Genomic DNA, 19,486 nt, shown 5'->3' on the forward strand with positions numbered 1-19,486 from the left:
AGGTTGGTGTACCTTTCACTCTTTCAGTAAGCTCAGCTCGGAGAAATTTTATTTCATTACGGACCTATGACATTTAATGGTCCTACAATTTTATTTGACTTATATTACTGGTTCCCAATAATTTTATTGGAACATTTTTTATTCGTCAAATCCCAAGCTTATTAACTAGTAGCAGTTTGCTCAGACTGTGTCAAATTTTCTGACCAGGCCCCTGTGAGGCTGATTTTTATACGGCCAAGCAGGCCCAACCACTCACAGTGGGTGGAATGGGCTCTCACTTGGGCTGGAGTAGACCCAATCGACACTAATTGACGGATCCGATCCATTTGTGTACCAATCAGCCGCACCGTTGTTCCAGAGTCTATATAATCCCCGACAGCCTCCCGGCTCCCATTCGCTAGCTTTGTTCTTCTTCAATCCAGAGTTCCACAGAATAGCTCTTCCATCAGAAAGTAAAAAAATTAAAGAAAAAATGTCGACGATCCATCCAGATACTGATCCCAACTAAACTAACAACGGCTAAAAATTTAAAACCACCTTTCAAATTTCCCACCCCATCCTTTGCATTTGAAAACCCTAATTCTTCTCCCCCCCCCCCACCAGCCCTCGCAATTCGACGATTTATTAGTATTTCTGCAACAATTGATCTGAATATTTCAAACACGCACTCGAAGGATACTAAATCGATAATTGTAAATTTTTACAAAAATTTAGTGTAGGATTTTGATATTTGAAGATGTCGATAGATTTGATACTGAAGCCGTCGTGCAGCGGCTGCGGGTCCACGGCGGAGCTGTACGGCAGCACGTGCAAGCACTTGACCTTGTGCGTTACCTGTGGGAAGACCATGGCTGAGAATCGCGCTAAGTGCTACGAGTGCGGAACCCCCATCACTCGCTTGATCCGCGTATGTCTTCTTCCCACTTTGGCCACGGGATAATATCTGTTCATTTGCGATCGCTTTATTAGTCTGTTTATGTATTGCTAGTTGTTAGTTAGCACTTTTCTGACGGGCCTTTTGATCTTCGTCTAATTTATTGTCCTGTTTAAGTGGGTGTTCATTATTGATAACAACAGAATGTACTTTTACTTGATAGCTAGTGTCTTTTAAGCTATATTGGGCAGAAGGAGAAATGGGAAATATATCTTTCATTTAAGATCAAATGAAGAGCGATGCTAGATATCCAGAAAAAAAAAAAAAAGGATATTGCAAATGCATTTGGGAATGACGCTTTTGTGGAGGACTGGAGTAGGAGGAATGGTGGTGGAGGGGACAGAGGATTAGGAGAGAGTTTATTTTTTGGTAGGAGAATGATGAGAAAGCGAGAGGATGGTGTTGCGGGAAAGGCATAGGATCAAAAGGATGGAGACGGGAGATTGATGGATGGACAGTGAGAGACAAAAACATAGTGATAGGCCCTGTTTTACTGCAATATGTGACGGGAAGGGATTTGGGAGAAGCTTTTGCAGGACAAGACTACTACTACCTGAATGAATGTTTCGACTTGTTCTTGGAGTTGCACTAGCCTTTGAGTTTGGAAATGCAGCTTTCTGTTTTCTTAAGGTAGTCAAAATTGGATGGACAAAAACATACTACTGGTGCAACTAATTGTTAATTTTTTAAAACCAGAGTCGCTAGATTTGATATATATGGTATGTTTATGTATCACATTTAGTGAGTTGTATCACATCGTAAGTGTTTTGTATACATACTGCCTTAAAAAATCAACTTCTGATATGAGCCTTGTAAAAGGAAATAAGTTGTAGTAAAAGATTCACTTTACATGAACTCATGGCCCATTAAATCATGTCAGGCCTGTTGTGTTTCAGTTTGTGCCCACTATGCGAGAACAATGATTGTCTTTTTGTAGACCACATTATGCTGAAAAGGAACTTTGTATGTCGGAGTATATACAGGGGAAGTACATGAAATGATCTTTTGATTGTTAAGGAGTTTCTTCTTGCTGTATGTTTTTATTTGTTACTTCAGAAATTTGAGGCTAAATTTCTGGATATCAATTTTCTCTTCTTCAGGAATATAACGTACGAGCTTGTTCTAGTAATGACAAAAACTACTTCATCGGCAGATTCATTACTGGTTTACCAAACTTTTCCAAGAAGAAAAGTGAGAATAAGTGGTCTTTGCAGAAAGAAGGCTTGATGGGGCGCCAAGTTACTGATACCTTGCGGGTATTGGTTTTATCTGAATGAATGCAGTTTCCTTCTTCTATCTCTACCTTTGCCCTCTTTGCTTTTTCTGATTTGCTTATGCTGTTCCATGTAAGTAGAATTTGGAATAGGTGATGGTCAATGGTGCCAGAAATTTGTGAAGATTTTAATATGTATGTGAAACTGTGAAAGGAAGTGCTTGATTCGTCAAATTTTCATGGGGTCTTGCTGCTAGTTTTTGGATTCAGTGCTTAGATTCTTAGTTTTAGATATTATGTGAAATTGCCTAATTATTTTGTGTTCCTGTGAGGAGGAGCATGTTTAGCATTTCCCTTTTTTGGGAGGGAGAATAGTCACTAATAGATTAGGTTTTGTTTTTTGGCCTATTCCATGCGTTTTCTTTGGGAAAATCTCTTTTTGGCTCAACTACGCAGGCCGGCAAAGCCATCAAAACAATTGAAGAAGAGAAATTTTAGTTTCACTGTGTGAGCTGTAGAGTTCATTTACGCTGCTTAGTAATTGTCCCTAGAAGCAGCCCTATTAGCAGCTATTCGTGGAAGTTTAAGGATTAGGTATGCTTAGAAGTTAAAGAGTCCGGCATGCTTAGAAGTTCTAGAGTCAGGCATGGCTGGAATTCAATTTTCAGCTGCTAATGGAAGACCGATGACCAGCCACAATAGCAGTAGCCTTTGTGGATGATCCCGTTTGTTTTTTCTTGGAGTAAATTAGGGAAGTTGCTTAGATATTAAGATGCTGGTTAAAGAGTAGACAGCTACAAAATGTTATTTCTGTGATTTTTGAGGAAGCTTTAGAAGAGATTACATTGGAATATAGACAGGATAATTTCCATTGCTCTTCATTTTTCCATGAGGACTATATTGGAATGAGTTTTGTGCTTTTAACCGTCAGGTAGCCTGACACATATGTGGCTTGTCTGTTGAGCTTTCTTTTGTTGAAGTGTTGCCCTGGCTTACCATAATATAGTTTTGTTGCACAGGAGAAGTACAAGAATAAGCCTTGGCTGCTGGAAGATGAAACGGGGACTCAGTACCACGGTCAACTTGAGGGTGCACAATCAGCCACCTATTATCTCCTGATGCTTCAAGGAAGAGAATTTGTTGCCATTCCTGCAGGTTCATGGTATGCATGTTGCAGACATCATATTATGGTCTTTATGGCTTATGCATCTTATATGCTATCATGGTACTGTGCATCTAGTTCTACCTGTTAAATGCTGCATTTTGACTGTATGCATGCATACTGCCCTCGATGTCAGGTACAATTTCAACAAAGTTGCACAATATAAACAACTTACTCTTGAAGAAGCAGAAGAGAAGATGAAAAATAGAAGGAAAACTGCAGATGGGTACCAGCGGTGGATGATGAAAGCAGCAAATAATGGACCAGCTGCATTTGGTGAAGTTGAAAAAATTGATGACAAGGAAGCTGGAGCTGGCGGTGGAAGGGGACGCAAGAAAGCGGGGGGTGATGATGAAGAGGCTAATGCATCAGATAGGGGTGAGGAAGATGAAGAGGAAGAGGCTGCAAGAAAAAATAGGCTGGGTCTCAATCAAAAAGGTGGTGATGATGATGAAGAAGGTCCAAGAGGAGGTGATCTTGATCTTGACGATGATGATATTGAAAAAGGCAAGCTTTTATTCTCTGATAACATGCATTGTGTTGCATTTTGACCGTTGAGCACCTTTAGTTCTCTTTTTTTTTCTGTATCTCATTATATCTTCAAGGATGTCATAATGGGTCTATTCAGCTAGTAACAATAGATTTGGTTTGTTGTTTGCCTCCTGGTGTATATTATCACTTTGCTTGCCTCTTTTCCTACGTCTATAGTTTTGTATGCCTAACAATTTCTGCATTAATTTGTGATGGAAAATAACCTACAGGAAAGATTTGGCTGACGCATTGTATGTTGACTTGATATTTCCATATTGCTAATATTTGGCAATTAATGACATGGACATGAAATGCTATTACCTGTGGATTTCAGAATTTCCTCACCCAGTTTCTCTGACTCACTGCCTGCTTGCTCTAAACTTCCCAAGGACAAAATTGAACCTGAGCTAAGCATTTGCATTACTCATTTTTCTGTAGGTGATGATTGGGAGCATGAAGAAATCTTTACCGATGATGATGAAACTTGTTATACAGAGGAACGTGAAGAATTGGCCCCTGAAATTCCTGCTCCTCCTGAAATTAAGCAGGTTCATTATGATTGCATTTGCATTTGAAATTTGAATGGTCTAGTTGTGATGCTGAAGATTATCTTCTGCTTCTCAGACAAGCATCCTTTGTGATGCCTACAGTCTGTGTGGACGGATTTCTTGTACATTACCACTTCTTCTTGCTTGCAGAAAGACAGGCTTCATTAATTATTTTAGGGTGGTAGAAAGCCTAGAAACACGCTTGTTTAATTGATTTAATTAACTGCAAAGCACTGGTGGTGGTGACGCTACAGTAGACGTTGTTATACCATGGAACTGCATCTATAAATATGAGTTTCCTTAGGTGGAAGCATCGTTGCTGATCTCGAGTACCCTCCTGTGTGTTGCCTGTATAGTTTTGTACTTTGCTTTCCGTTGTACTTCTAAAGTTTTTGTATTGTACATCTTTTTGTACCCTTTAGCTTGTCTTCTTGATGGTTGTGTGATTACTGTTGTGTTGCAGGATGATGAGGATGAGGAAGAAGGTGATGAAGAGGAGGGGGGAGGGTTAAGCAAATCTGGAAAGGAGTTGAAGAAATTGCTTGGCCGAGCTAATGGGCTGAATGACTCGGATGCAGAAGACGAAGATGATGATGACGACGATGTAAGTAACTTTTTGGTTTGTCGTTATCTAGCTGTTTTTTTCTATTTATGGGAAATCGTGCGACAGATTTTCGATTTCATCCTTTTTGTTCTACAAATTGATGGGAAGGGTGCTAAAAAGACTTGTGAAAGAACCCTTGGAGTCCTTTCTGATGTTCTCGTAGTTAATAATCTCTTATACGAAGTGAATTGTTAACCGCTCTTTGTTTGGCCTCTTTTCTTTATGAACTTAATGATCATAAAGTTCTTTTGTTTCAATTCTCCAGATGGAAGATGATATTTCTCCTGTGTTAGCACCAAAACAAAAGGAAACTCTTAAAGAAGAACCAACTGAGAACATCAGTCCACTAAAATCAGCTGCTCCTGGACCTTCTCGGGGAACTCCTCCTACTTCAAAGTCGGCAAAGGGGAAAAGAAAAAGTAATGGTGAAGAAGTGAAAGCGGCAAATGGGACACCTCTTAAAAAAGTCAAATCTGAAAATGTAATACATTTAGTTACCTTGTTGTATTTATTTAGTTCCAGTAGATGAAAATAATCTGTGGAAGATATGACTCTGTTGGTTTTCAACTATCTTTAACTCACTTTTACTTCGATGACCATCTTTTTATTTTTTATTTTGTATTTTCAGGAAGTAAAGCCTGTTAAAAGTGAAAATACTTCTGGCTCGAAGAATACTGTGACTCCAAAAGCTGTATTGCAACAGCCATCTTCAAAGGCAGGGTCAACTCCTTCTGGTCCAGTCACTGAAGATGAGATTAGGGCTGTTTTATTGCAGAAGGGGCCAGTGACTACTCAGGATCTCGTTGCCAAATTTAAATCTAGACTCAAAACGAAAGAGGTACTGTATATTGTTTTCTTGTAAATATCTTTCCAGTCTTGTCTGCAACTTTGCTATTAAGCCCCAACTATAGCCTCCCCTCAGTATTTGTATACATGGATGGAGTATGAAATGCAAAATGAGATATATAAAGTCAAGAGTTCTTCAAGTAAAGATGGTGATAAACTACAGAATGCAAAGAAGGATAGTTACATTGAGGATTCCAAGCAATTAGTTGAGTGTGTGGAATTAATCTTCATGAACAATTTTAAAGTTCTCTTGGATCCTAGGGAAGAAAATGAAAGCAAGTCACTAGCAACTGGAAATTTCTTGAATAAATAAGCTTACTTTACCCAAGGATTTGTGGCACTTGGAGGTTTTCTTTCTGAGTGGAATAGAATAAATAGTGGCGTTTGGAATTAAATTAGTTTACTGTAAGACGTGATTCTTGAGGATATTGTGTACAATGCTGCTTATAGGCCTTTCCACTTGAAGCTTCCAGAACAGTTTCACAAAAATATTCACATGCCCATTGTGCTATACAGCTTATTGGCCAACCTTCTAATTGCAATGCAGTGTACAAAATATCAATGAAGAAGCAATTTTTTTTTTTTTGGGAGGAAAAGAAGCATGTTTCAGATGTTTTGGAGAATCTGATAGGGTTTGTTGGGTGTAAATTGGATATGTTATAAACATAGCAAAGCTGTTCAGGTGCTGAGATGGACAACAGCTGATAACAAGTGTTGCAGCTTTGAATTTTATCTGGGGGTGACTGAGGGCTGGGAAATGTTATATTACTATGTAGGAGATGTGCAACTGAATGTTATGGAACAAGAACACTTAATCTTGCTGTCAGTATTTGAATCGTTTTCTTGTCATATTGCTGCTTACAATTTCCTGTGATGCAGGACAAGGATGCCTTCGCAGCTATATTAAGGAGGATTTCCAAGATACAGAAGACAAGCGGGTCAAACTATGTAGTGCTGAGGGATAGGTGATTTCTTGAAAATTTACCCTTTTTCCTCGTGTACAATAACAACCCGACAATTGAGTCTGAAAACAAGCAAGTGACAAATGTAGAGATTGAGTGGACTTCAAGCTTTGTTAATCTGGGTATCTATCTTAGCTTCTGTTTCCCGTGTTCCTAATTTTGGCAGAGATTTTTCGTTTGCTGGTTACAAGTTATTGCTTGAATGTTGTGATATGTGAATTTTTTTGTTTATTGATGGTTCTCAAGATGCGCGACGTGTTTGTAATGCTACGTTTAACTATAATAATCAGATTTTGTCTTGCATGTTTGAAGATAGTAGTCTAGCGTTTTTTGCCCCAAAGGTCGAACATGTGCTCTTGGTGGTTTGGTTTAGCGTGGTCAGAGACGTTCTTTCTTAGCGTTTAGTTTCATTGCAAAACGTTCTCATGGTTGTTAATACTCTTAATAGTAGTGCGCCGTTGCTTTTAATCAGTTTTCGGTCAACAATTTTCAGTAATGTTCATTTCCCGAGATAAAAGTGCGCCTTTCACCTTTGCCAGATTCACAAAGTTATTTTCCTTCTGTTCTTCGTTTTCAGACAAGTCACACCAGTTGATGTTCTTTCCATAATGTAAATATCAAATCTGAATCGTCCTTTAGTTCTGAAGTGCGTCATAACCGTATCCAAGCACGAAGATAATAGCGCACAGAACCAAAAAAGGAAACATCATCACTAATCTCTGCAAGCGGACGTATGACATGAATTTGATACGACAAATAATCGGACCATCACCTAGCACATTTGTATAAAAATTAAGTCATTATACATCAAATCCGACAGTTACATAAAAATTAAAAAGTCATTACACAAGACACCAGAATCCTCAACAGTTTTATATGCTTCACAAGCCAGCAGATGCGAAAAAGTAAATAAAATGAGGATGTTTCCAGGAAGCTGCCTAGGAATTACGACTAAAAAGAAAAGCAGGTGGTCAACCAACATAAACGGGTAGATAAACAGTACTACTAAGAGACAGCAGCAGAAGGAATATGAGGTGCGTTACATGCCCATGCAGAAGAGAGCCAATCCAACAAATAGTGCAACAGAGAGGCCAGGGAGGTGGGGTGCAGCAGCTGGTGATGTGGGGCCATCAGCAAGGGTCTCATTTTTCACTTGAGGATGCACCTTCACTGGGAGCTTCAATCCATTTTTGCAGCTGTCCAAGCTGCCACTGGTGAAGAATCTGACGCCCTCACTCTCGAGGGGTATCTTATCCAGGCCGCTGGTGTACATTCTGATGGGATTGGATAGATCACAAGTAAAGAACTCTTCGGATGTTTGGAGCTCCAGGATTCTCTCTTCAGTTGCTGGGTAGGCAAACCCTGTGCAGTTCACAATAAATTGCAGTCAACATACTCCCAAGCGTGGGACTAAGATAAAAGGAAGAAAACTTCTTTGTACTTCAGAGTAGATAATCATATAGCTTCTTGAATTCTACCCTTCTCATGCAGTCAAGTGTCATTTATTTATCCTATCTAGCATCCAAGCCCTAATGACCTACAGAAAACTGGACATTAATGGGAGGTCCTCTGTATTTATATCATGGAAAGTTGGATAATATGAATCACAATGCACTCATAATACACGCACACAACTCAATGAAATAGGATTTGTTGCGTAACATCTGGTTGGTTGAAAGTTAGGCACTCTATCATATGTGGATGCCAATGCACTGTCTTCTATTCTTCTGGGGATCGAATGTATGCATGCCCCATGCATAGCTCTCACTAGCCCCACACAGAGATAAAAGCCCAAAATCTTTATTATATGGCCATCAATTGTCAGAAATTCATTGCTTAATCTACTGCAGACTCACTAATATGTTACTGTCATAATTTTTCCCTTTAAAGCATCCAATTACTAATGAATTATCATATCTATATTCTAAAAGACATAGACAGAATGTTTGCACGTCCCATGTATAGCTCTCACCAGCCCCACACAGAGATAAAAGGCCAAAATCTTTATTATATGGCCATCAATTTTGTCAGAAATCCATCGCTTAATCTATTGCAGACTCACAATATGTTACTATCATAATTTTTTCTTTAAAGCATCCAAGTACTAACGAATTATCATATCTAGATTCTAAGAGACATAGACAGAGCAGTGAACTAATTAAAACGAGATCAAGCATGTCTACTGGAGCTAACAGTCAAACTACAAGAAAGAAGAGAGTTTTAGGTGGCCATTTGACAACTAAAAAACTCCCAAGACGATTATAGCATGCTACTTCCGTCTCCGTCTCATTTATGCATCAACGAATCGATACCTATTATGTGCTACACAACGAATTCCAGACAAATTAAACACTTCACGAAATCAAAAGTTTTCCTGTTTTATTTCTAAAATTAGGGTAATCTAAGCATGCTGAACAACAAAATGACCTTCTAAAACTTCGTGCCTAACTCAGGAGTAACAAAATAACGAGGAGATGAAGAAAACCGAAGTACTGCAGTACAAAGTGTGTGCCTGGAATTATCAAAAGCTGTAACTACCACATGCTTAAAAGATGGATTATTTGACCGAAAAAGGAAAAGAATCTAATGACGATGGAGAAAGAGGATCGACAGGTTTCTCTAGGGGGAAAAAATTTGCATGGCAAAGCTAATTATATCAGTAATCAACAAGAATCTTACCAAACCAAAAATAGTAATAATACTAATAATGAACAAGAATGAGTAACTAGGACCATGTTAAGCTCATAAAAGGAGGTGGAAGGATCAAGGAAGGAGGCAAAACATAGGCTGATGCGTCTGTCAAGGAAAAACTCAAGAAAGGGGTGGTGTGCTTACAGATTTTGTCACCGACCCTGAAGACTCTGCCTGTAAGCCAAGAACCTAGATCTGTGGAAGGTGTCCAACCGTTGTCGTCGCCGACCACATGGTGCACTTGAGCAGCAACCCTTTTCCCTCCAATGCCCAGAAAGAGAAGAAACAGCAGCAGCAGGGTCATTAGCCCCTTCGAATTGGATCCTCCGGCACTCATCATCTGTGCCATCTAGTTTAGTTTAGTTGCTCTAGAAGCAATAAAGCAAAAGCTTTTTGTTCGAGTGTGGTTCGCTTCTCGTGGCCTATGGTCTCTATGGATATGTAGTCCAAAAGGAAAAAGAAGTGAAGAGCGAAGCAAAGCAAGGACAATATTCCCAATGCTTTTTTTTTTTTTCGTAGCGTCCAATGGAACTCCATTTCTTCGTAGTTTCTCATTAATAAGAGATGCATGCGGACAAAAGGACTTAATCCTGTATGTACTTAAAAAATCAACGGACATATTGGTGTCACTTGGTGGTATCTAATGTGTTTGGTCCGGAGATTATTTAAAATAATTTTTTATAAAATATATTATATTATTTTTTTGATTTGATGTATATGAAATAAAAAATTGGGATGATATAAGCAAGTCAATGTGTGTAAATAAGGTGCAAATCAAACACAATGATTCGATTTCGTGCAAGAGGGAAAAAAAAAACTTGGGTTCTGTCTTGATTTGTGTGAAAAATCTTTAGGGATAATTTCAGAAACCTTCCTGAGTTTTTCACACAAGGATTACATAAGGACCTGGTGCCAGTTGGCAGTTGGGTAATCCTTGTAACTTTTAAACATGATTTTTTTTAAAAACTTTTCTCCTTCGACCAAAGAAACAAAAAGATAAAAAATTTTAATTTACTATAATTTAGAAATAAAAATCCCATAGACATTCAAAAAATGAGTAAAAGAAAATGTTTGAGAAAGGAAAGAGAGGAAGAGAGAAGAATGTGACTTTTGTTTATGTTTCTTTAATATTTTGAGCTCCATTTATTTGATATGTGAATCATATATCAAGGGAAGGTTAATATAATTATTTTGTAATTATTAGGGGAGATAAGTGATATTTTTAAAATCTTAGAAATACTAAGTGATATTAAGAAAAACTTCAAGGAGGGTTTTGATATTATCCCTCAGCAATGAGGGGTCCTTGTCCGTTGTCTGCGTTCCTTCTCTCACTTCCCAATCTTTTCTTCCCCCCGTTTCCATAAAGAGATAAAAAAACGAATTTGTAATCTTAGCCAGTGCGATATGAAGGCACCCTTAATTCAAAGTTCAATGTTAAACTCAGATGGTGTAGGTTACCCCGGTGATTTTTTTTCAATAATTTTTTTGGGTTGAAACTACAAGGTAAATTTTCAAGAGCATAATTTGGATAGAAATGAAACCCGTAATCGCGAAAAATCGAAGGTACAAACATGTTATTTTATGTACTCCCTCCGTCTCACTTTGATAGTTCTGTTTTCGTTTTTCATCTGTTTCAAATTGTAGTTCACTTTCCAATTAAAAAATGTAGTTATTTTTTAATTTCTCTAAAATACACTTATTCAATGTAAGTTGTTATTAATATAAACTACTTTATTTAATATAGATTGTTATTGAATATAATCTATCCCATTTAATGCATTTAGATTTTCCAAAACATATTGATATATGAAAAGCCAATTTTTTATTCTTTTAAGCTTATTTATATCAATTCAAGCTCTCACAAACCATCAATTCAAGTTTCCATGAATAATTAATATAAAGTTATACTCTATTTAATTTAAGAGTATTTTAAGAAAATAGCAATCTAAGTTTGTTTTTTCAATAAAATTAATTACTTTTTCTTAAACCGTATGAAAAAAAAACTAGAACTATCAAAATGGGACCGAGGGAGAGAGTATCAATTATCATAGTTAGTCACTTGTCAATTGTCATTATTAAGGTGCAAACATTTAATCGTCATTGTTAAGTTTCACTCCAAACAATGGTCCAATCTATTCAATGACTCTAATCACTTTGTCAAATTTGTTTCAAATTGATTAGTAGGGGAAAAGATTGCCACCCTGAGCTGGATGTCTGGTTCTTCCGTGCCACTAAATTGTCGAGTAGCACAAAGTGTTGCAGAATTTGCAAACTTAGAAGCCCTTAATCCTCAAAGGAAATTTTATATGTTTTAATCCACGTGAATACAATCTACCACTGGTATTTAACAAGTCAGTTTGTCATGTCCAAGTGTACGGCTTGAGCATGATGCTTGAATCCGTTGAAACTTGAAACCCTTAGCCACCGAATTATTACGGGTAGGTAGAACCCACTTTACCTTAAGGTCGAAGGCCCAACCAAAACCCCCAAAACTCCCAACAATTTTTTCTGATCATAATTGATCACGTACCTTTACCAAGAAAGTTGGCTATGGTCTATAGTCTGTACCACCCGTCTCGTTATCTGACCGTTCGTTTGATAACAAAACTTTGGATCCGAGGCTGGAACGATCGCTAGAGCAACTGTTTCGAAAGGTGTAACATTATTTGCACATGATATAACATCATCTGTAGAAAGTATAACAATAGAACACCAACGAGTAACACTAGAACAACATTTTTGTGGATCTCACACGGCGTAAAAATCGAATTACAAAGAGCGATTTGAACCGCACAAATTTTTTTGACTTAATCACCTTCCGGTCCCAAAACTTTATGGTGTGTTGTCAGCCAAACGTGGATAGACGTGAAACATTAAATTCACCCTTGTCCTCGAATGCATTGAAAACGAGACTCTCGTTTTCTGCGCTTTGTTTGGGACTGGGAGGAAAGGGCGGGAGAAAAGCAAGAAAAAAAATTCTGGGAAAGGAAAGGTTTTTTCCTCCCAAAAAAGTAAAAAAGTTTAAGTTAGTGAAAGCATCAGATGTATATTCAGAAGAAGCATATGTTCTCAGGCAAAAGTTTGCGGTATAACGTGTGAATATCTTGGAATTTTGACATTTCTTTTCTTTTCTACTCTCAAAAAAAAAAATCTATCGTAAAGTAAAAGATAACAAATCTTTATTGCCTATCATACCACATGTTGGTTGTAGGGCTTGTTTTCGACAGATCGATTATTTATTTTAATTGATTATAGATTTTGATTTTAAATAATTAGTTTATGTGATGTTTTTATTTGCTTTAATATTCAAATGTAAAATTTTCTAATGGGTAAAAAAAAATAAAATTTATAATGAACCAAATAATAACTTTTAGTGATTATAATTATTTTATGTAATCACTTTTTATAAACACGTTGTCGCAAAATCGAACCTGTTCACCTGTGTTTGTTAAGATCCAAACTAGGCCTTACTGGGGTGTACCAAACGAGGAGGCTACTGCAAAAGGGTCGTATTCAGATTCTTCTCTAAAGTTTTTGGCTGGCACGAGGGTAGGTATTTCCCTCCCGCCCAACATCCAAACACAAGAAATAAAAATGCATGTCCTTGTTTCTGAGATACTACTATCGTACACCTTGGTCGGTTCAGCCTATCCGATGGTGGTCGCGGTCCAACAGGATTGTTGATGATGACGGAGGGGCCTACGTGGTGTTGCTGCTGGTTTCCCATCTGACATTGCTGCAGTACCGTAGCTGTGGTGTGCGTTTGTAGTTGGGTCTTTACTCTTTACCCTTTCGGGTCGTACTTGAACTTTGATTTTGGTGGGTTGCAAGTTTGAATTTGTTACACAGCGAACAGGTGTTTGCTTAATCACTAAGGGTTGGTTTAGATTAGTGTTCAAATGCTGATGCATGGCCATATTGGTGAATAATTCTATAGAGATATGTCGTAACTTGTAACGGTGATGGACATTAAAATTATTCAAATATTATTATACGAATAAATATTAATGTTATATAAATTAACATCGTATAATAGCTAAGAAGTGCAAAATTTGCGATCCAGTTCACTTCCAGTGTAGGGCTGCAAACGAATCGGCTCGAGTCAAACTCGAGTCGAGCTCAGAATATTAAGCTCGTTAGCTCGCGAGCTTGAGTATATATATATATATATATTTTTTATTTTTATTTTTATTTAATAATAAAATTACGTATATTATATATATATTTTTTTATTTTTTATTTTCATAGTAAAATTACGTATATATCCTTAATATTTTATTATTTATTAAGAAAAAAATATTATTTTATTTATTTTTTTTAAAATAAAATAATTATTTTTTATTTTTTTCGAGCTCGAGCTCGGCTCGACTTGATTCGAGTCGAGCTCGAGCTTGAAAATTGCCGGCTCGTCGAGCTCGAGCTTGGTAAAATTTAGTCGAGACTCGGCTCGATTAGCTCAAAACTCGACTCGTCTCGGCTCGTTTGCAACCCTATTCCAGTGTCGTCGACTGATCACAAAAATCGGTCGAACCGTTCAATCCAAAGTAATAAAATTTTCGGTCCAATTCGCTACTAGCGTCGACTTATCACAAAAAATCGGTCGAGCTGTTCAATCCAGATTAACTTGTGAATCGCAATTATTCATTTTCCAATTATTTTTTTTAAAGCGGACCTAAAGTTTTAAACATTAAACTTACCCGTGGAATCTTTGTTTTCAATTCTAATTTCTAAAAGAGCAACCAAACGCTCTCCATTTCTCACCCTCAAACTCAAAGATCGCCATTTTCTTGGGTTGGGTTGCTTGCTGATAGCGTCGTTTGCTAACTATTCGCTCTTAGTATGAAATATAATTTGCCAAAACCGCAAGAGGTGCCTGGTTTGATCTACCTCATTCCACAACTTTCTGAGTATTCTCTCAATCAAAATAACAAGTTCAAAGCCATTAAATCTTCCTCAATTCCAGCAAAGGAAAAACATCTTCAAAAATTTTCAGCAGCTACGTCATTTTCAAAATTAATGACTACAATCAGCCGGAATTTGCAGAACGTTGGCTGTTGAAGATAATAGGGATCTTATTGCCCTTCTCAGCCTCACTTTGGAATGCTTCAAAGTTCAAACCCTCTGAAGCATATTCTCAAGAGCAGTATGTGCTTTTTCATCTAAACTTTAAAATGTAAGATCACACTGTATATTATTCATTCTTCAAATTCTCCTTTCGGAGTGTAATATATGTATATGTCAGCTTCTTCGGGCAACCTAAATCTCACCTTCTTTTTTACCTTCCCACTTCCACTTCTACCAATCGAACTCACTCGCGACGAGTCTTGATCCGCATCTTGTCCATAATCTTCATCAATTCTCCCTAATTTGCAGTCTGCACCTGAGAAACTTCGTCTTGGCGTGAAAAACTCCTGACCAGTATCAGGAGAAGTCGAAGATGGAAAAACTCTATTAGTAGGCAAATGCTTAAAGATTTGAATTTCACCTCCTACAACGCGTGGATGAGCATTTAAGTTGGGAGAGGCCAGTAGACAATCCTCGAGAGTCATATACCCCACCTTTCTAAATTTGTTCTGAGCTGACGAATTCATGTGCCTAGTTTGCTTCTTCTCCGGCGGTAGTGATCCCAGAAGAGTGTTTTGATAGCGGCCACTAACCGCCTTCTTCGGCTGCACTTCGTCTGTAATTGGGCGGCTGAAACAGCTGCAAATTCCCCCCATAGGATATTCAGTACGGAGTACTAGTATCTTAAGATGAATACTGTCATATTCTGAAGTAGGATGAATATTCCAGTAGAGAAACGGAGTGTGTTTATAAAGGCAAATTTTTAGGACGGAGTGTGCTAGATGGAGGAAGACGGTTTTGGATCCTATGACGGCTTTGTTCATATCATTATTCTACAAATACTTTTTATTTTTATCTGCTTGTCCACAATATTTGGTGGAGTAAACTAATTATTGAACGCCGCTGATTGTTGTCATCCTTCCTTTGAACTGAATATAGCAGAGTTCAGAAGTGGTGAACAATTCAGAGATGCGTTCGCTCTCTGATTCGATCTATGACAATTCGTTTGTTAATTGGTAAAAGACAAACATCTCTTGGCTTCTGAAAACCATTGGCCACTGAAACCAACTAGTCTTGGACAAAGCTGGTGATAAAATCTAACGATGGCTTTATCGTTTATTGAAGCATAGGAACAAATTTTGTGCTGGAAGTCTTCGAGATCTCTTCTTGTCTTCCGCAGGAGTAATCGTAATAGGCTGCTCCGCTGAACATTATGTGGGAACAAAGATTTCAGAGCTTGATCCAGACAGAAGCTATTGACGTTATCTTGTACAAGAAACATCCTAGAGCTTCGGATTCCTTGCCAATGAAAACTCTCTGTCAAGTGGCGGCCAAAACAAACATCATCCAACAACAACATGAGTAGCAAGTGCAGAACTATTGCATGCAACAGTAGTGTCTCAATCGATAGCACACAAGTAGAGAAGCTACCCCAACGCCTGTAAATCAGCATTGAACTAGCACGGTATGAAATAGCATACAATCATTAAGTCATCTCGTGTCCCTTAATCCAACGATAGAACTATCCTAAACAAAGTTAACTAATCTGGATACCGGAAAAACTCTTGCGAGTATGGCAGACTTGAAACGGTTCAATGAGACCTATCCAATCGATGGATGATAAGCTACCTGCTAAAGTGATCAAAAGACGTGGTAAAGAGAACAAGTATCATCTGGTTATCTTAACTGCACAGCATGTATGGCATAATTCCTTGGAGGAGGGATGCGCTTTGACCCTCTTCATCCCTTCAAATCATCGGACTTTTGGTTTTCGAATTTTCACATAAGGAAGAATGCCCATATAGTGCACAACTTTTGGGGCCCAACCGCGCTGTTGAGCCCGGCAAAACATCAAAAATGTGTTGGCGAAGTAAGAATTAATACCCATGAAAACGTGCCACATGGCATGTCCCTGTGGATTGACAGGCCAGCTATCCCTGCAGAGAACACGATCAAACAGCCAACACAGAGTGCCAACAACTAGTGTAACTGCATATACCTTTGCAACCCGTTTAGCATACAGATCGTCTGTGTATAAGTAATATTTGTACATCCGAGGAATGCACAGAAGGCATAGAATCACGAAATGCACCTTGAAGCCAATACCCAATTGAATATGTGAATGGACCATTGCGAAAGTAGCTCCATAGACGACTAGGAAGGTTGGCATTGTTCTGCGATAATGCCAGTCTGGTGAGTACAAGACATAGATGTAAAGGAGAGTTTCCCATATCACCGGAGTTTCATCACTTTGCTGTAGCCTGAAGTATTAAGAACCATAGATGAGAAAATTGCAGTGGTAAAGAAGAAAAAATGCTGCTTAGTTACGGTGACAGTCAAATGCAGCACATATCAGGCAAAATGTCATCAAGCCTAAGATGAAACCAATAACATTGAAAAACCAAAAAGCATGCATGAAGCACTTTCTCGGTTGACAACCAGTATAAAATACTTCCATCCTACTTACAAAGATTGATTGGCATTTAAAATACTTCCAACACTTGACATCTAGATCATGATATGTGCCTTTCTATTTCACCTAAGTGCTCTGCATGAGTTGCAAATGACATCTAGATTAAAACTAGATCAAAAACCAAGCAGCACGTAAACCCAGCCCAACATCCTGAGGAAGAAGAGCCGAAAGAGCGATGAGTACTAAAGCCTGGCAGATAAGTACATGGATTAACCAGGTGAAAGCGTTCTAAACATAAGAAGCAAATCCGTGTATTACTACCCTCATCCAAATATGCAGCAAAAATCCTTCTCACCTAATTCATATCCATATCAGTCTACACATCTTTTGTTGCCTTTATGTGGTTACATAAAACAGCACACTCGCTTTAATTAATACTAATTATAAGTTTACTTGCAAATAAGATGAAAAAGAAAAAGCAAAATCATAAACTTAAGCTCCAAGTGGAAGGGAAACCATACTGAAATTCAAGTTTAAAACACCTACACTTCACAGCATGAAGTATAACCTGTAGGTTTCTAATTAATATAGATGCATAAGGAGGAAAAAGAATCTCAAGAATATGGCATATTAGCAAGAATTGCACAAGGAGATATTTTAAATGTCTGCACTGATTTAACTTACACGCGATATAATGTAGCATGGTATAAAATGTTCCAAATTGCTAATATCATGTTTGATAAATGAAGAACACTGAATCTCTTCTCAAACCGTTGCCTTGAAGAATTCACAAGGCCAATGAGAGCCAAAAGTATGCATGGAATATTTGATAGGGTGTTGAAGAATTCAGCAATATAAGAAGAGTATACATAATTCTTCTCACACCACTCATTGGTGAATGTGACCGGACCCCAAAAGCTTGATAATCCGTCAGCCATTACTTTGCATGGGTACGTAAGCAACTTACAACTAATTTTACAGTCCTCCCACGCCAGAATGCTGCAAGAATCAGAATTCAGAAGACCAGTCAAAGTTCACATCTCAGGGAAAGAAAAGAAACTCTAATTGGAAGATGAAATGAAAGAGCTCAAAATTGTGCCAGGTACTAGACAATTGAAAGATCAAACACACAACCCATCATGATAGGAGATGCCAATCTGTATATATATCTTCTAGTCAATGACAAAGACCTAGGTAAGTGAATGAACTGCATAAAAGCCTAGCAAGTCTAGAAAGACATAATTATCGCGGTGAAGAACAACAACACAACTCTTCACCAAGTGGTGTGGAAAACATTTAACTACCATTATAGAAACCTAAAATACTAATTTCCGGGGATTGAATTTCCATAGGATGCTTCCATCCATGCAATAGGAGGTCCATGCCAAGTACTCATAAAAAAAGGCTTTGACACTTTATGTCCATAAATAGGTTCTAAAGGCTACATCCCACATGAGGAAGTGCACTGACTAGATGGAATTCCCCTTAAAAATCTTAATTCGGCGAGAAAATGCACGATCTCAATTTCCTCTGAATGATGAAGAAGAAGATGTAGGACTACAATTCCAGACATTATCACCAACATCTATATTTTGTAACGTGTTTTCAGATGGAGTAGCCTCTGCTTAAATAAAATGAGGTTCTCAATAACATCTACTCATGCTTCAGTAGAAGTATTCTCTACGCAGGTGAAAAGGAAACTGCAAAAAATCAGAGACTCGTATAGGTGAATCGAGCGAATTAAGCATAAGCCATTTAAGATAACCTAGCTCCCAGTTCCATAATTATGGGTCCTGCCCAAATACTCCACCTCTGTTGTTTCCTAGGTTGTCAAAAGAAAGATCCTGAAACATGGCGCTGACATCTGACAAAGGCACAAGCCACGTAAATTAATCACCACCAAATCCCAGATGATGAATGAGAATCAACCCAAAACGCCAAAAAAATCGCAACAACCGATCCTATCTCATTCAAAAGGTTGACTCAACACAAAATCATGATGCAAGCTAAGCAATTCTAGCCTCCTGAATGAACGGAAGTAGTAAAATTTTAGGTACAAGGATTCACAACCCACATTTCCATTTCTTAGATTGAATCAAGATTTCATGATTGAGCATGATGAGGAGTTACTTTAATGCAATGGTAGAATGTGATCGTCGTAGCATGCAGGGACGTGTAAAAGAATATACCGCAATTCCATAATTACGACCAAAGCATTCATTTTGTTTTCTCCCAATTTTACATTCTAAAGAATCCCAAATGGATCAAATCAAACAGTAATACTGTAATACCAATAATGCTAGAAAAAATGAGAAAGACGAGAGCATGCAAGTGAAAAACTGATTACCTGAAACTACAAAAAAAATTGGAAAAGCTCTACAATTTGGGCTTCTCGGTTGGGTGGCTGGTTGGTTGGAGGGCCGAAAGAGAAAAGCTTGAAGAAAACGAGGGATGAATGATGCCACTACAAGGACGACAACTGATCTTCTCCTTCGACTTTCTCCTTTTCGATTATCGA

General features: G+C 38.0%; 3 protein-coding genes across 4 annotated transcripts; 1 reads left to right on the plus strand and 2 right to left on the minus strand.

Annotated features, from left to right (window-relative positions):
- Positions 1-402: 402 nt before the first annotated feature.
- Positions 403-7,045, plus strand: LOC113783199 (transcription initiation factor IIF subunit alpha). 2 transcript variants are annotated; one of them, XM_027329272.1, is made up of 9 exons: positions 403-907; positions 2,035-2,190; positions 3,167-3,309; positions 3,446-3,816; positions 4,279-4,388; positions 4,852-4,992; positions 5,258-5,473; positions 5,621-5,830; positions 6,718-7,045. In XM_027329272.1, the coding sequence occupies exons 1-9, from the start codon at positions 737-739 to the stop codon at positions 6,805-6,807; spliced, it is 1,608 nt and encodes a 535-aa protein (XP_027185073.1). In that variant the 5' UTR covers positions 403-736; the 3' UTR covers positions 6,808-7,045. The 2 variants fall into 2 exon arrangements, with proteins under 2 accessions (XP_027185073.1, XP_027185074.1); XM_027329273.1 differs by lacking the exon at positions 2,035-2,190.
- Positions 7,046-7,534: 489 nt separating this feature from the next.
- LOC113782918 (mavicyanin-like) lies at positions 7,535-10,002 on the minus strand. The gene is made up of 2 exons (XM_027328890.1): positions 9,636-10,002; positions 7,535-8,162 (listed from the first exon to the last, which is right to left on the minus strand). The coding sequence occupies exons 1-2, from the start codon at positions 9,838-9,840 to the stop codon at positions 7,840-7,842; spliced, it is 528 nt and encodes a 175-aa protein (XP_027184691.1). The 5' UTR covers positions 9,841-10,002; the 3' UTR covers positions 7,535-7,839.
- Positions 10,003-16,308: 6,306 nt separating this feature from the next.
- On the minus strand, positions 16,309-17,906 carry LOC113782698 (alkaline ceramidase-like). Its single transcript, XM_027328598.1, has 2 exons — positions 17,653-17,906; positions 16,309-16,816 (listed from the first exon to the last, which is right to left on the minus strand). Exons 1-2 carry the CDS (start codon positions 17,904-17,906, stop codon positions 16,309-16,311), a joined length of 762 nt encoding a protein of 253 aa, XP_027184399.1.
- Between the last annotated feature and the right edge of the window lie 1,580 nt (positions 17,907-19,486).

This window comes from Coffea eugenioides, chromosome 9 (assembly GCF_003713205.1).
Source record: "Coffea eugenioides isolate CCC68of chromosome 9, Ceug_1.0, whole genome shotgun sequence".
In the NCBI taxonomy this organism is placed as follows: Eukaryota; Viridiplantae; Streptophyta; class Magnoliopsida; order Gentianales; family Rubiaceae; genus Coffea; species Coffea eugenioides.

Excerpts from the sequence above, each read along its gene's own strand:
- LOC113782698 (XM_027328598.1), bottom strand. The coding sequence starts at position 17,906 with ATGGCTGACGGATTATCAAGCTTTTGGGGTCCGGTCACATTCACCAAT. Across the intron at positions 16,817-17,652 it reads CATGCTACATTATATCGCGT|GCTACAGCAAAGTGATGAAA; the intron begins GTAAGTTAAATC and ends TTAATACTTCAG.
- LOC113783199 (XM_027329272.1), top strand. The coding sequence starts at position 737 with ATGTCGATAGATTTGATACTGAAGCCGTCGTGCAGCGGCTGCGGGTCC. Across the intron at positions 3,310-3,445 it reads GCCATTCCTGCAGGTTCATG|GTACAATTTCAACAAAGTTG; the intron begins GTATGCATGTTG and ends CCTCGATGTCAG. Across the intron at positions 5,474-5,620 it reads AAAAAGTCAAATCTGAAAAT|GAAGTAAAGCCTGTTAAAAG; the intron begins GTAATACATTTA and ends TTGTATTTTCAG.
- LOC113782918 (XM_027328890.1), bottom strand. The coding sequence starts at position 9,840 with ATGGCACAGATGATGAGTGCCGGAGGATCCAATTCGAAGGGGCTAATG. Across the intron at positions 8,163-9,635 it reads CAGGGTCGGTGACAAAATCT|GGTTTGCCTACCCAGCAACT; the intron begins GTAAGCACACCA and ends TGAACTGCACAG.